The sequence below is a fragment of the Neophocaena asiaeorientalis genome, unplaced genomic scaffold (genome assembly GCF_003031525.2).
Source record: "Neophocaena asiaeorientalis asiaeorientalis breed wild unplaced genomic scaffold, Neophocaena_asiaeorientalis_V1.1 scaffold89, whole genome shotgun sequence".
Taxonomy (NCBI): Eukaryota; Metazoa; Chordata; class Mammalia; order Artiodactyla; family Phocoenidae; genus Neophocaena; species Neophocaena asiaeorientalis.
The window spans coordinates 2,659,329-2,674,537 of record NW_020172592.1 but is presented as its reverse complement, the minus strand read 5'-3'; the positions used below and the strand labels follow the sequence as shown (position 1 = coordinate 2,674,537).

The 15,209-nt window shown below is 34.0% G+C and overlaps 1 protein-coding gene across 3 annotated transcripts in view; it reads right to left on the bottom strand.

Annotated features, from left to right (window-relative positions):
* The window catches only part of ITGB8 (integrin subunit beta 8), a 94,190-nt gene that overhangs the window by 39,228 nt on the left and 39,753 nt on the right, over positions 1 to 15,209 (bottom strand). For all 3 annotated transcript variants that reach the window (XM_024738450.1, XM_024738452.1, XM_024738451.1), the window contains exons 3-6: positions 13,250 to 13,421; positions 4,307 to 4,553; positions 2,733 to 2,898; positions 1,993 to 2,151 (exon numbers count right to left, since the gene is read on the bottom strand). In XM_024738450.1, the coding sequence (XP_024594218.1) occupies positions 1,993 to 2,151; positions 2,733 to 2,898; positions 4,307 to 4,553; positions 13,250 to 13,421 (744 nt within the window). The remainder of the gene's footprint in view (positions 1 to 1,992; positions 2,152 to 2,732; positions 2,899 to 4,306; positions 4,554 to 13,249; positions 13,422 to 15,209) is intronic.

Here is a 15,209-nt window from a genome sequence, read left to right as displayed (position 1 = left end):
AATTCCTGATATCATAAGAGCCCAAACACTGTGTAAAATTCCATCAGAATTATAATTTGTTTCCATAAGGTTATATGGCATGGCATATGTCTAAAAGTATGAGAACATTTCTTTGCCTTAAGGAATCCGTCCTATATGAGCAACAGCACCCTCTAAAATACAATTATGGAGCGATGACTTCAATGACTTGGCAAAACTTCAAAACGATAATGCAATGCAATTTGAGAATAATGTGATTATTATTTTCCCTTTAAAAAAAAAAAAGCTTCTACTTGTCTCACAATAGAATAGTTCCTCTTGTCTTCTCCTCCACTCCCAGTAAATGAATTAGAACTCTGTCTCAGATTAAAAGAGGTTGAATGGAAGGAAAGATAATAAATGACTTAATTAAAGTGGATAGGTCTACCAAAGTGAAATGTGGCTGAGTAGAAGAGAATTAGCAAAAAGAAAGACACTAAGGGAATAACTCCAAATGCTAAAATTTAAAATTCAAATTCTAGTTATTTTAAAAAATCTTTAAATGTTGAGGCTGCTTTCAAGAATCTAAACCAACCAAGGGTTGAACTTGTTTTATGCGGTAATAACAGTTGCTCCTCTAGACTTTCAAAAAGTCTGGTAGAATGTTTCAGATTAACCAAATTTAAATAAATTTCACTCATGGGAACCACACACATTTCAGCATAATTTATATGTTTCTAATATTGCATTTCCCAAACTCTGCATGAGGTGCCTTAGAGCACTGCAGTACACTCACCAGGGTACCTCAAAATATCTTGAATTTTTAAGGGAAGCACAGTAATACATGGCATCTGTCAGGTACCCATGAACTACTAGCTGGAGGTGGTTCACAGCTTTACCATTACATTCGGCTCTGTTCTTTTAGATGATGCCATATCTTTGCAAAACTGGGCAACGTGAAAATCAGTGCGGAACAGGAAGTGAGGATGGTTATATCTAGTCTGATTCCAAGGCTTGGGAAGTTCCCATTGTAACTTATTTACTAAGAATGACAAACTATATATATATACACACACACACACACACACACACACACATACACACATATATTTTTTGATGTTCATGTGTATTATTTTTTTAACTGGCTACTAAGTTTTTAGGACACAAATAGTTATGTTATTTGGACCTAACTACTTAATAAACAGAACTGTCAGGCTCTTTGTTTGCTTGTTTTGCCTACGTGTACGAGGGAAAAGATTACTAAGACACTAGGTACCGCAATATAAGAAAGTTTGGAAGCTTTTGTTCTAACATTTGCATGCCTGTATAAGTAGGTGTCACGTCACAAGTAAATGATGCTTTATGCAGTTATTTTCTACATGAATAATAGCTAATGCTGGGAAAGATGTTCTAAGAGATTGTATTTAAATATATGATTCAGAGCCGAAACTAACCCTCAGGAAGCAATCCAGATATGCACTGTTTAAACAAAAGAGCCTTTAAATATAGATAAACTTCAGAAGGAAGGAGTGAGGTATAAAATTGAAAGCCGGTTTTGTTTTACTCCTTTTTTCCCCTAGTCTCTACTTTGATTCTGTCTATTTTACTGCGAGGATTCCTCAAGCCAAATACGTTCTTCTTAATCTCTAATATGTTTTTCAATACTAACCCTGTAGAAGTAGTTATAAGTAAACTAGTAAGGCAAACGTATATGTATATGCTCTTTTCCTTTTAAGGTCCTTCAGTTGAGTAAAAAGTAAGCTCTTCTATCACTCTTATTTTCATAAATTATACAGTGCTTTGTAGTATATTAGAGAGTCAACTACTAGATATTATCAAAGTATTTCAGCCTTATATTTTATTGAGCAGAATTTATAGACTGCATTGTTCTGTAACTTGTCTTTCATGACTTATCCTGACTCTGCATCATGATCCTTTAGGTAATTTCTCGGTACAAGGACAGCTGAATTGCCAATTTAAACTTATACTGTAACCAGAAAAGTCGTAACTACTAATAGGCTGTTGCTGTATTACCATGCTCGTTGATCTGACGTAGACGTTGTTTTTCAGATGGCAGTTTCCGTCATTTGGCACCACTATGCCTGCCAATTTGCTATCTAGAGCAAGATGAGATGTCTGATCTGTCATCACCAGCAGCAATCTTTTAGCTTCTTTTCGCCATCCAATGTGACTCTTAAAATAAACATGTAATTAGATCTTGTACAATAACATAGATCTTTACTATGGTCTTCATTTCAAGTAAACATTAAATTTAAAACATTAAGTCAGGCTAGAATGATGTGAATAAATTCAGTGCTGTTTCATAAATAGCATTAACTTTTATTTGTATATCCTCTTCCACAGCCGTTTGACCACACTATCTCCTGGCTAGAGACTTCTGGTGTTCCACAGAGGAAGAACAAGCCAGGTTTATGAAGTGCAGACTGCCCACTGTGATGTGAGTAGGACAACAAGCTATTTCTGTTTTTTTCCTTGGAGAGTAGTGAGTGAAAAGAGCAGCCCTTTTGGAAATGATTTTCCAAGTGCATAAGTTATTCTTTCCCTTTTATCTTTTCCTATTTATAACCCTCTCCTAATTTAGCCCCTCTGTCCTGAACACATACCAAAATGAATAATACTGGTGACGAATAACAGATAGGAGAAGAATGTATTCTTCTATGCTATGTTTTCACTCCATAAATCAAAGGGAAAAATCCTAAATTCTTGGAGAATTTTTCATCTGAGCAAATATTCAATAATGTGAAACTTCTTACCTCACAGACAGCTGCCTGAAGCATAGCATCAAAACCTCCTTCAGGTGTATCTATATTTCCAGAGATCTTCTGTCTGTGAACTGCTTTTTCAAACTCAGTGATGTTTTCCGTCAAAGACAGCACATGGATATACCCATGGGGAGGCATACAGTCTAAGTTGTAGTCACTATATGGGTAAAGAAGAAATGCAAATTCTGTTTTGCTATGCGTCCTTCAAAGATCCAAAATACTACTCATGGTCATAGTAAAAGTGTGTGGTTGATGTGAGAAGGGAATACCTTTTTTATTTTTGCCAAGAAAATTTTATTAGAGAAAATCTGTATTTTATAAAATCAGAGAAAAGCTCAATATTGGTGAATATTTCTTTGCATGTAACAATATAATGCCTTGGTCGTCAAAACATAAAGAAGATTAAACATGTTTAATATAGGACACCTAAGGGCTTTTATTATGCTAATATGCACTGTTAATTTTTAAGAGGAGATGAAAATTTACAGTGATTTCCTATCACATTTGCCCATGGAACAGCTGAAAAACACTTTTTGGGAAATGTTTTTAGGAATTTAGTTAAAATATTATACTACTGTTAGATATTTTAAAATATTTTCCTAATTTTAAAGTGATGCTTGGTGTAGAATTATTGATGAATGGTCAAAATTCATTAAAATTGTTTTGAGAATTCCATAATGTCCCCAAAGGTGAGGATCATTCCTCAGGTGCATTTGTATTCAGGGAGAAGGCGTGTGAAACTCTATGTGGAGAGGCATCAGTCTTGTTCCTCTACAACAGAAAGCAGAGTTGTTTTGGTAAATTAGAGTATATACTGTAAAGTGATCTGGGCAATTCATGAAAGTAGGAAAGAAGACGATAAAATGAAATGTTTTGTTAAGGAAGACCTGAACACATTTATAGTTCTCTCTGAAAATTCAACAGGCTAAGTATCGTGTGAGAAATTCATATTTTAAAGGTCTGTTTTCCTTTCATAGTAGGGAATATGCTGTTCCAAAATGATAAGAAAAAGGGCTCTTTCTAGCAAACAAATTCTCTCTTTTGACCTACCTATCCTCCATGTGCTAGCTGAGTTTTGTTTGAAATCACATCATAAGCAATGTAATTATAAACAGTCAAAATACAGTAATGGAAATACAGATGCAATACTGGCAAAATAAGTACTTTAAATTTGATAAACCTTAATTCAGCAAATTTGGATCAATCAAAAAAGGAATACAGAAGTTTCAAAGACGTATTTTATATATATATATATATATATATATGTATGTATATATATATGGTAGCCTGATTATTGGAGGTTTATCCAAAATTACTAATAATATTTGTGTTTTTTGTAATAGAAACTAAGTGAATGATATTTGAAAAAATATAAAGTAAAAAGCCACCCTTCAGTCTCAGAAGTTTTCAGATAGAAACATACTTCTTCTATACATATTTTCATTTATCATTTAATTAAAACAAAAGTATAAAATTTAATAAGTCTTTGATTTAAAAACAAAATGAGGTTTTATAAGATTTTAAATTTGTTTAGCATTAGGAAGTCCACGTCAAATATTAGATACCTGCATTGATTATGAATTCTTTCTGGATGGATACTAATGTATGGTGAAACTGTTTTATCAACGTATGAGCCAAATCCAAGGCGGAAGTCATGGGAGAAAAATGCCATTTTTCTAGATAAATCATTTCCAACTGAATTTAATTTTTCAATATTATTGTGCATTGATGCTGAGACATCAACCAGATAATAAAGATCCACAGGATATTTCTTCAGAGGATGAATTTTCAGCATAAAGTTAGCTTCAGCTCCTAGTTCAGAGAAAGACAAACATAGTATAGTATTCATTTTAAACATCTCAGGTTAAGCTATCAATAAGCCAGTCACATTTTAGGTATAGAAGAATTACCACAAATTTGTGCATAATGAAAGAAATTGGGAATATTCCAGAATAATTTCAAGGCAGTTTGGAAACGGTACCATCCCAGACATACCAATGTCTTAGTCTCCAACTTCTACAGTGCATTTCTCGTAATTCTATAGGGCAGATAGAGATAATAACAAATAGACCAGCTCAACATAAATGTAATAGGTAATATATTTATCACCATATGAACCTGTATTTCTAGTGTCTAGTAAAGCACAGCACAAACAGCAAGCAGCATTCTATCATAAGAGAGAGTAGGTGTCTGTGCTTGTTTTCAGGTCGCATTTAGATATGAAGACAGCCAGAAAGGTATTCTAAGAAAATTTACCCCTTATTGGATGCAGGTGTAGATTCATTCTTTTGGGTTAAGGTATATTTACATATGAGATGTGAAAACTCTGGTACTGAGAGAAGTACATTAAGCTATTCAAAATAATTCCTACCTCATCATGTTACTTGGTTAGATTCTCCCCAACAGTTAGTTGTAAGAAGAAATGAGGCAGTGGTCTGAAGAATGATATGCAGCAGTGCCACATTGAGGACCAAGACAATGTAGGGGACAGCATTTGTCCAATGCATAATGGGTGCATGATAAACATATGTTGAAGAGGGATCACAGGGGCAAAGAAACTGGATGAGTAGAGAGGGTCACCATAAGGAGAATTGTTGGAGCCTCCAAAAGACAACTGTCTTTGCAATACAGTTTTATTTAGTTTTCTGTCCATTATCAAGTGATACAAGGATTTGGTACCCTACAGAGTTAGTACTTCTGTATTTAACTTTTTAAAGTACATGATGAAAAGTTATCAATTTAAATAGAGGAAGTTTGTGAATTTTACTTTTTTAAATAATAAAGCAAATGCTTGTAAGTCATTAATTATTTGCACATGGGGAATATTTTGAGTGTAAAAAATTTTTTAATAAATACAAATTTGTATACATAATTGGTAGCCTGATCTACTTATTAAAGGAATCTTACAATTTATCAAATCATATTTTCAGTCTTAATATGCTTAAAAATAGCAATATTTTAAAACTTACTTCACAAATCAAATGTTCTTCAACCAGATTATGGAATGTATTAAAAATAGTAAGGTTTTTTGGTTTGTAATATTAATTATGGGAGAAAGGGGCTATTTACTTATTCCTAATTTGCCTTTAAATGCAGGATACTTCTTTATTATAACATTCTTGGATTTTCAGCCCAAGAGTTTGGGAGGAGAAATTGGGCTTGCATAGCCCAGCCCAGTCAATTCTTTCACTCCTTTTTTTAGGAGCTGGGCTGCCTTCAGTGAACATATATTTGGCTCTGCTTTCCAAGTATCTGGTGAAAAATCCTGCCCATGTGGAAGTGTCCTGCAATTTGGGTAGAGAAGTTTAATTCAGAAGAATGATAGAATCTGGTAGATAGGGCTGGATCGATGAGAAATAGAAATGGAGTGTATTGGGGAGTGTGGTTCATGTGGAGGAGCTTGAATTTTAATGTGTGGGTCAGCATTTAATTTTTAATTTTTTTAAAGTTGTGTAGTTGTTTTTTAACTGTTGACTTGGACATATGGCTGAAGGCATTAGGAGCTGGCCACATGGTATTTTCATCTTGATGGATCATTATAGTTTATGGTGGCTCTGTCTAAAGATGAATGGCTGCCTATTTTTATAGAGTCATTGAAAAATGTACCAGATATTCAGCGTACTGTGTGAGTTGTTATATTATTGGTTGGTTATCTCAGCCAATAGGCAGAGTCTACATAGCATCAGCAAAAGCACAGGCCTTGGAGGACTGAACTATTCAGGGAGCTCCAGTAAAATGCTAGCCACACAGGAGCCTTCAGCACAGGTCAGCTGCTCATAGCCTAGCAAGCGAATCCTAGTCTCACTGACCTCAGCAAAGAAGAGGGCTTTTAGGAAGCCTTGCCAGGCTTTTAGGAAGCCTGGCCAAATGGCCATGGTTAGAGGGTGCAGGCTGCTGTAGCTTGATTTTGATTACATAGATGCTGGCGTTAGCACATGTACCTGGGTCAGTTGAAGACCTCAGCGTGGGCTGACACCTCAGTAAGACAAGTTTTCACTAAAGGAGAAAGGAGAATCTTTCTGTACACAGGCCTTTTACTCATCGCTGGAGAGAATGATAATCGCTACTTTTAAACTACAAGGCACTTGAGTTTCCTAAAAGGTTCTAGCTTTAAGTAGTAAGCTTAAGGTGGGCAGCCCTACATAGGCTGACCCCAAACCCCACTCTGCTTGTTAAGGAGGAAGCTGAAGGGGCCAAGCTTAGATTACCATATTTTGCCCATGAGCCTGAGACACTCCCCACATTATGCTCTCAAGTTGGCTTTGGATTGGATAATTATATATGACGGAGAAACCTTCTCTTGGAGGCAGTAGACATATCTTTTCATGGGAACATGGATACCATGTCCCTGGATAAAATTGCCATTCAGTTCCTACTGGGGTGCCACCAACACTGGGCTCAAAGGGAAGATGACATTAAAGAGGTTTTGAATATATCGAATGAGAAAGAAACACATCTAAAAATAAGACAATATCTGCGGCCATCACCACTGTGATATAAATTCCAGCAGCAATGTCTTAAATGCTACTCTGAGAGAAGGAGCTATGTGGGGGTGGATTCTTTTAGTGGGTAAGAGCTACTAAGTGCAGTGATCCATATAAAATATTTACCACAGTATTTGGTACACAGTAAATATATAGACTTTAGTAATTATTACCATTAGTATTACTAGATTCTAACATTAGATCTGTTCTAATGTTAGAATAGATGATAGATAGAACTGTTCTATCTAACATTAGATAGAACAACATTAGGATAAGAACTGTTTATTTATCTCTGAAGCCTCTGGGTTTGGTACATGCATAGCCACTCATAAATGTTCTTTAAACTATATTGGAAGAATATTTTGATACAGCATTTCAAAAGGCCCATATATATACCACAGTAAGAAGCTAATATTTATAACTTCTTTCCCATAGTTTAGGGAGATCTTAAATAGTTTCTCTCTATAAGAGGAAAAGAGTATCATCTGGCCCCAAAATATTTATGCCACCACTTACATTATCTCCAGGAAAGCTTCATCCTCATAATTTGAGATTCTAAAGGCTCAAGTCCTATTCCTTTGATTAACTTTAAAGGCAAGAAAAGAGTCTGTGACATAGAATAAGAAAGAGGACTTGGAGGAAAGTTGAGACCTACTTAGAGCTATTGCCAATATTGGTTTGAATAGACCAAAAAACTAAAGTTGTTCGAATGAGTTTTAAATCACTCAAATAATGGCGTGAGCATCTCTGAAGAGCTGGCTACAACAAACATGACTGGATATTAAGAAAAGATAAGTAAGAAATATTCTGCATAAGATGAAACTGAAAAACCATAAGAAAATATGGAGAACTGTAGCAGGAGGAAGGAGCTGCCAATTTCTATTCATTATCCTTGAGCCGGGGAAGGAGAAGGCCCAAGAATTAGACTAGTTTGAAACAGCAAGGTACAGATTCCAGCACATTTCTGGATTTCTGTGTGGGATAAAATGGGGGATATGTGCCAGGTGTTGAGGAGGAAAAATGCATGACTCTATATTTTTAGGTTTTTTGAAAAAAGTTTTGAATTCAAGAAGAATACCTGAAAAATCTTACATTTTAAATTAAGCTACACTAAAGAACTTTTTTTCTTTAAAATGAATCACGTTTGAAACCTTTTCTTCAATTAGTGAAGTACAAATTATACTCATCCTTGTCATATACATTATATTACTTCTGAAACAGAAATCGAGAATTATCTTCTCTCACCTATCTTCCTAAAGATTTCATTTCATTTCACTGTTCTTAGGGGACATAAACTAGGATTAGTCGCCTATTTCTGTTATTATTTTTCCATAAAATTGATAGGTAAAAATTTTAAAAAGTATAGTTTAAGAAGTGAAAAGTAAAAGAAAATATCTTTTTAAAATCTCATTTAAAATATTCAATTATATATATTATATACATATTTTATATAGCCCTAACATTCCTTTAAAAACTTAGTATATGATATAATGGAAATATTTTTATTTTTAAAAATAAAAACTTTTTAAAATCCTTAATAAATGCTACATTGAAGGTCATGAATTTTTATCAGGTAAGAATAAAGTGGTTATCTATAAATAAATCTAATAAATCAAAATTAATATTAGGGAATAAATGTATTTTACACTTAGGTATTCATTATACCAGACCCGCAACTCTTATATATATATATTAGGGTGCAAAGGACTTTACATTGTAAGGAATGAGGTTCCTATATATCTGGAGTTGGTAAAATACAGCTTTATATATTATGCCCCAAAGCTGGCATGTCTTTGATGCCACAATGCACTTTTAGATGAACTTATTAAATCTATTTTAATAATTATTTGCTATATATGCAGATTATAAAAATATAGTTCTGTCATAGCTATGTTGGAAAGATAACATACACATTAGACAGTAACTATTTTCACACAGAAATTCATGAGGATTGGGGAATTGACTAAAATCAAACCCTATAATGATTGACATAGACATTAAGCATTTGTGTTTTGATTCTCCTACTCCCATGATCTCATTCATACTACCTTCACTTACTACCTCATGTTGACATCTCCAGCTTCTCTATCTCCAACTCTGTCTCTCCCCAGAACTCCAGCCTCTAATGGGTAAGTCACTACCTTAATTCAAGTTGTCTGTTTGAACTCAGACTCACCCCCTCCACAAAGAGCAGCCTTCTCCACCTCACCTAGATGCTCGAGCCAGAGCCCAGGTGTTCCCATACTCATCAATCACCAATCCCTGGGGATGAAACCTCCGGATTATCTCTCAAGTCTGGCCATTTTTCTCCTGTCTTGTTACCATTACTGCCATTGCTTATCTACAGCACTGAAATAACTTCCCAACTTTTGAACTGTTAATTTATAGTCTCAGGAGGATTCAGCCACCATTATGTCTACAGAAGAGAACAGACTAAATTCATTTAAGTGTATAAATTTAAAAGTAACATACCAGTATAAAAAAATGCACCTTGTAATTTTCAAATCTCAAGTATTTAAAAAAGAGCAAGACATTTTTAAAGGCTATTAGTCATTTTTTTAGAGGTAAATAATATACGATAAGCCTCATCTGTAAGCTGTTGAAAATTAATATTCAATGAGAAAAATAAGCAAATTTGTATGGAGGGGCAAATCACACACAAAGTGGAGAGATAAAGATAATTAATAAGCTTAAGAAAAATATTCAAGCTTTCTAGTAATAGGAAAAAGACAAAAGAAAACAGCTAATAGACTAGTTACACTTAACAAATTGAAGAGATTAAAAAGAATGAGAATGGGTGAGGTTGACTCTTGAAAGCCTAACTGGACATGAATTTTTCTTGTGAATAACCTGGTAATACACATGACCTAGTAAATCTATTCCTAGGAATGTATCCTAAATAAATACGTTGTTATATATATGGAGAGATAGATAGATAGATATAGATAGATACATGTATAATGAGTATCACTAAAGATTTGTTTAAACAAACTGCATTTAAATTTGATTGGGACTGTCTTACATTTATTGATTCACTTAGATTTTGTTACATTACTAGAATATATTTATAGAAAACTGTTATTTTTATAATATTGTTTCCCTATTCAGGAACATAAAATTCTTCTGCATCTATTCATACTGTCTTTTACGTAGCACAATAGACTCTACATATTTTTTAGAAAGTTTATCACTAGGCAGTTTACATTTTAGGTTCCTGCTTTGAAATGATCCCTTTTTAAGTTATATTTAATACTATATAAGAAATTCATTGATTTTTGAATATTTAAAAAATTTCCTGCCATGGCCTTTTAATTTTAGTAGTTAGTTTTCGTTGATTTGCCTGGATTTCCAGGTAGACATATAATGATAATTTTGCTTTATCTTTTCAAAATGTTGATAACACGTACTCAGTTTTCTTGTCTGATTGCTTTTATGTAAAACTTTCAGAAGGATTTTAATACATATTAAAGAAGTAGTCTTCAATTTTGGTTTGGGCAGTAATGGATACTAAATTTTTTTTGTATGATTTTTGGCATCTGTTGAGATAACAATATATATTTTTCTTCTTTTGGCAAACTAAGATGATAAAAATACATTAATTTTAAGACAATCAACTACCCTAGGTTAAATCTACTTGTATGGTGACATTGCTCTTATTATCACATGCAGTTTAATTTGATTTCTTAAAATGTTATTAGGGATTTGATGCTAGAGTTATGATAAGCTTGTAAAAATTGAGTAGCTTCTAAGCCTTCTCTAAAACCATGGAAGAGTTTATGTAGCATAGGGATAATGTGTTCCTTAAATGTTTAGGGGAACATGAAATCATTTCTCCCCATGAAAACCTTTAGACCTAATGTTTTTAGGGGGAGTTTCTTTTATAATTTTCTTAACTTCTTATATCTTTATTAGGTTTCTTAGGGGTTTCCCTCTTCTTGAGTCAATTTTAGTCATGTATATTTTCCTAGAAAATTATCTTTATTATTACGATTTATATATTTTACCACATTTACTGCATTTTACCAGTTTTAATATTTTCTTAAAGTTTTTTTTTACCCAATATTTGTTTCTCTGGTTATGGTCTTTATAATCAGGTCATTTGCTTTTTGTCCTTTTTTCTTAATTAGCTTTGCCAGCAATTTGTCTATTTCATTGGGCTTTACAAATAACCAGATTTTGGATTTATACGTTCATTTTACTTTTTTATTTCTATTTTGCATTCCATTTTGTTTTTTTTTCTTAACTTATGAATTTCTTCCTCTTGTTTTCCTTATGGTTATTTTGTTTTTGTTGTTTCTATACCTTTATCTGGATGCTTCATTCTTCTTTAATAATAAAAGCATTTAAAGTTTTGAATTATCCTGAGAGCAACTTTGAACACATACCATTGTGTTATGATGTGTGTTGTTATTATTGTTGTTATCAAATAGTCTATGACTAGAGTTTTGATTTATTCTTGGAGATAGAACTTATTTAGGAAAACCTTTTCTTTGTTTCTCTATTATTTAGTATTTGTTTATCCTCTTGTATTGATTTTAAATTTTATTGCGAGGTGTTCAGAGATGTTGGCCTATAAAAACAGTTTCACTTTTTGGAGTTCAGTTTTCTTGTATAAAATATAATTAATTTCTAAAAATATTTCATAGCTTTTGAAAACATTATTTTATATATCAAGAATTATGGATTGAATTTTGCCCCCTCCCTGCCCGCCCCCAGCCAAATTTCTATGTTGAAGCCCTAACTCACAATGTGATGGTGTTTGGAGATGGAGCCTTTGGGAGATGACTAGATATAGATGAGGTCCTGAGGGTGGGGTCCTCATGGTGGATTCAGTGCCCTTATATGTAGACAACAGAGAGCTCCTTTTCTGTCTGTCTGTCATTCTCTCTCCCTCTCCAGAAACCGAATCTGCCAGCACCTTGATCTTAGACTTCCTAGCTCCTAGAACTGTGAGAAAATAAATTTCTGTTGTTTAAACCACATAGTGTGTGGTATTTTGCTATGGCAGCAATAGAAGGTGGCAAGTGTCATAATCTTACCAACCTAGTTACTTTAATTTTTGTGTATCCCTTTCCAGCTGTCACTCATTTATGTCCATACTGGGTTGTATAATTGTTGGATATGGTGAAGTGCACAGTTTTAATTGGAAGCTGGGAATATGCCTAGGGCCAAGAAAGAAATGGATTTCGTTATTTTGGTAATCCAAGAGTCTGGGAAAAATAGCTCAGCTTTGGAATTGGGAGGTCATATGTTGATAATGGTTATTCAAAAGTTTAATGACAGGACAAGACCACCCAAAATGAAATAATGATGGCTTGAAGGCAATTGCATACCACTTAAAACTAAATGTATCTAGTTGAGCGATGCATATCTTTGTACCTGAACTTATCTTGCCATATGTAGTTAGTTCATTGGGATTCTCTGGCACTGGAGAAAATGAATAATTTCCAGTGGCCTGCTACATGAGCAATACAGTGGTGTGGAAGGACAAGTATAAGAGAAGTATTGGAGGAAATGTGTATGTTACTCTCAGGGGCCAAATCAGCTCAAGTTAATTATGATAATTATGAATTATAGTTTTCTGTTACAAGCTTATCACACAGGCTCTAAGACTTAGCTTAATTCACATCTCTTACTAATTAATCAACTAACAAATTCAGCAAACACTTAATGGAGTGCTTACTACATGCCAGCACTCTGTTAGGCATTGGAGAAACAGAGTGGGATGAAACATGTTCTCTTTCTTCCAGAGCTGGCAGTGGCATAGGAACACAATTACAGTACAATGTGATCAAGTTTGGAAACACATAATTATAATATAGTGTGGTCAGGTTTGCAGTGTCCGAGGCCACACAGCTAGCTATAGGCATAAGAAAGACTAGAATTCTGATTTCTTGATTCTCAGCCCACTCTTATTTCTACTGTAGCAATACTGCCTGCCATAAAATGCTAAATATGAGCAAATAAAGCTAGATATAATTTCAAATGAAGAATCATCATTGATTTATTTGAAAATAACCATACCTTGACGTAGCTGAATCAGCACTTCTCCTGGTGTCACCTGGGTATTGATTTCATTTTCACTTGGTGTTACATGCACAGATGGGTATTCTATCAAATCAATTGAGCAGCCTTTGTTTATTAAATTGGAAACAATATCACAACGTTCATTCTTTGATCCACCTGAAATGAAATCCTGTTTAAAAGAAGGAAAATCACTGATGTTTTTAGTGCATATCATCTCAGTTATAACCAAAGAAAACCACATAACAAACACTGCAAAGAAGCCATCTTCCAATATTGTACAAATTATACAACTGTTAAGAATAGCTGCATGTTTCCAATAAGAATACTGGAAAATTTGTCTTAAATAAAGCTTTCATTTCTAAATGTTATTTTGAAAGAAGAAAATGAATATTAAAACGGAGATTTAAACTAAGTACTTTAAATATTGTTAACTGATCACTTTAAAATTATACCAACTTAATTCCTTCTAAATATTTTACTTTGGAAATACTGCTCCAAAAGAAAATTTAGCCAAAATAGACCATTCAGTGTGGTTCCACATGTAAGCTTCAGTTCTCAAAGAACCCAACTGGTATGTTTACCATATACTATTATGTTTGGAATGTGAGAGCAAGTCCTTAGAAATCACATGCCTAATTAGGTACTGAAAATTCATAAAAGAATGAATTGGAAATCTTTATTTCTTAAACTAAAAATTCCCCGACTTCTTATACACATAACAGCCTGTAATTCAGTAAACCAAGGAAGATGCTCATAATGAGGCTGGGAGATATAAAAGTGCAGCTCAAATTCTCATGATTTTGAACGGAATCTTGAACTTTCATTACCATTCAGCACTGGTTAGTTGATGGTAATCCAATAGCCATCCATTAAACTTGGAATTAATGGAGCAAGCTTAAAATATAATTTATCTTGACTGAGAAAGATTTGATATTTTTATTTTTGAATGTAACCATTCAGGTTTTTTCCTAAGAACAGGAAATGTATTGAAAAGTATAGAAATATAGTTTATTATATATAATGTTGGCCTGAATTATTTGGGATATTTGCTTACATATTGGCTGGATATTTGCTTAGTGATCTTCCTGGATGTGGCTATTTTGATCTGGCATTCAGTCATTCCTCATCTAGTTTAACTGATTCAGAGAACTGGGTTTCTGATCAATTACTCATTCAATCAAAGAATGTTGACTGAATACTTACTCAGGGACAGTAGTTTGTTAGGTGCTGAGGATACAGACTGAAACACAACAGATAGAGTCCCTGTTATCAGAGTCAACAGACCATCAGTGAGTTCAGCCATTAAGCAAGTAAATATAATTATCATAGGCATTAAATTTAGGGGAAGCACAGAATGTCATAGGGTTATGGAGAAAAGAGATTATATTCAAGTTTAATATTACTTGACTATGAGATCACTAATTATGAATAAGGAGATCCTTGGCACTGGTGAGGAATTAGATGGGATGGTGGTAGGCAATATAAAAACATTCATACAAAGATTTTAGTTTAATTCTCTCAATTTAGAAAAAGGGTTGGAAAACTAGAGACAGTGGGACAAACACAGCTCATGGCTTGTTTTTGTATGGCTTGAGTGCTAAAAAATACTTGTTACATTTTTTAAAAACGGAGAAGAAGAATGTACAACAGAGATAGTATGTGGCACAAAACATTTTACTATGTGACCCTTTACAGTACTGATCCTGAATTAGAGTGTGGTGCACAGTTGTAATATAATTAAAAGACAAAAGAGAGGGCTTCCCTGGTGGCACGGTGGTTGAGAATCCACCTGCCAATGCAGGGGACACAGGTTCGAGCCCTGGTTGGGGAAGATCCCACATGCTGCGGAGCAACTAAGCCTGTGCCCCACGACTACTGAGCCTGCGCTCTAGATCCCGGGAGCCACAACTACTGAGCCCACGTGCCACAACTACTGAAGTCCACGTGCCTAGAGCCT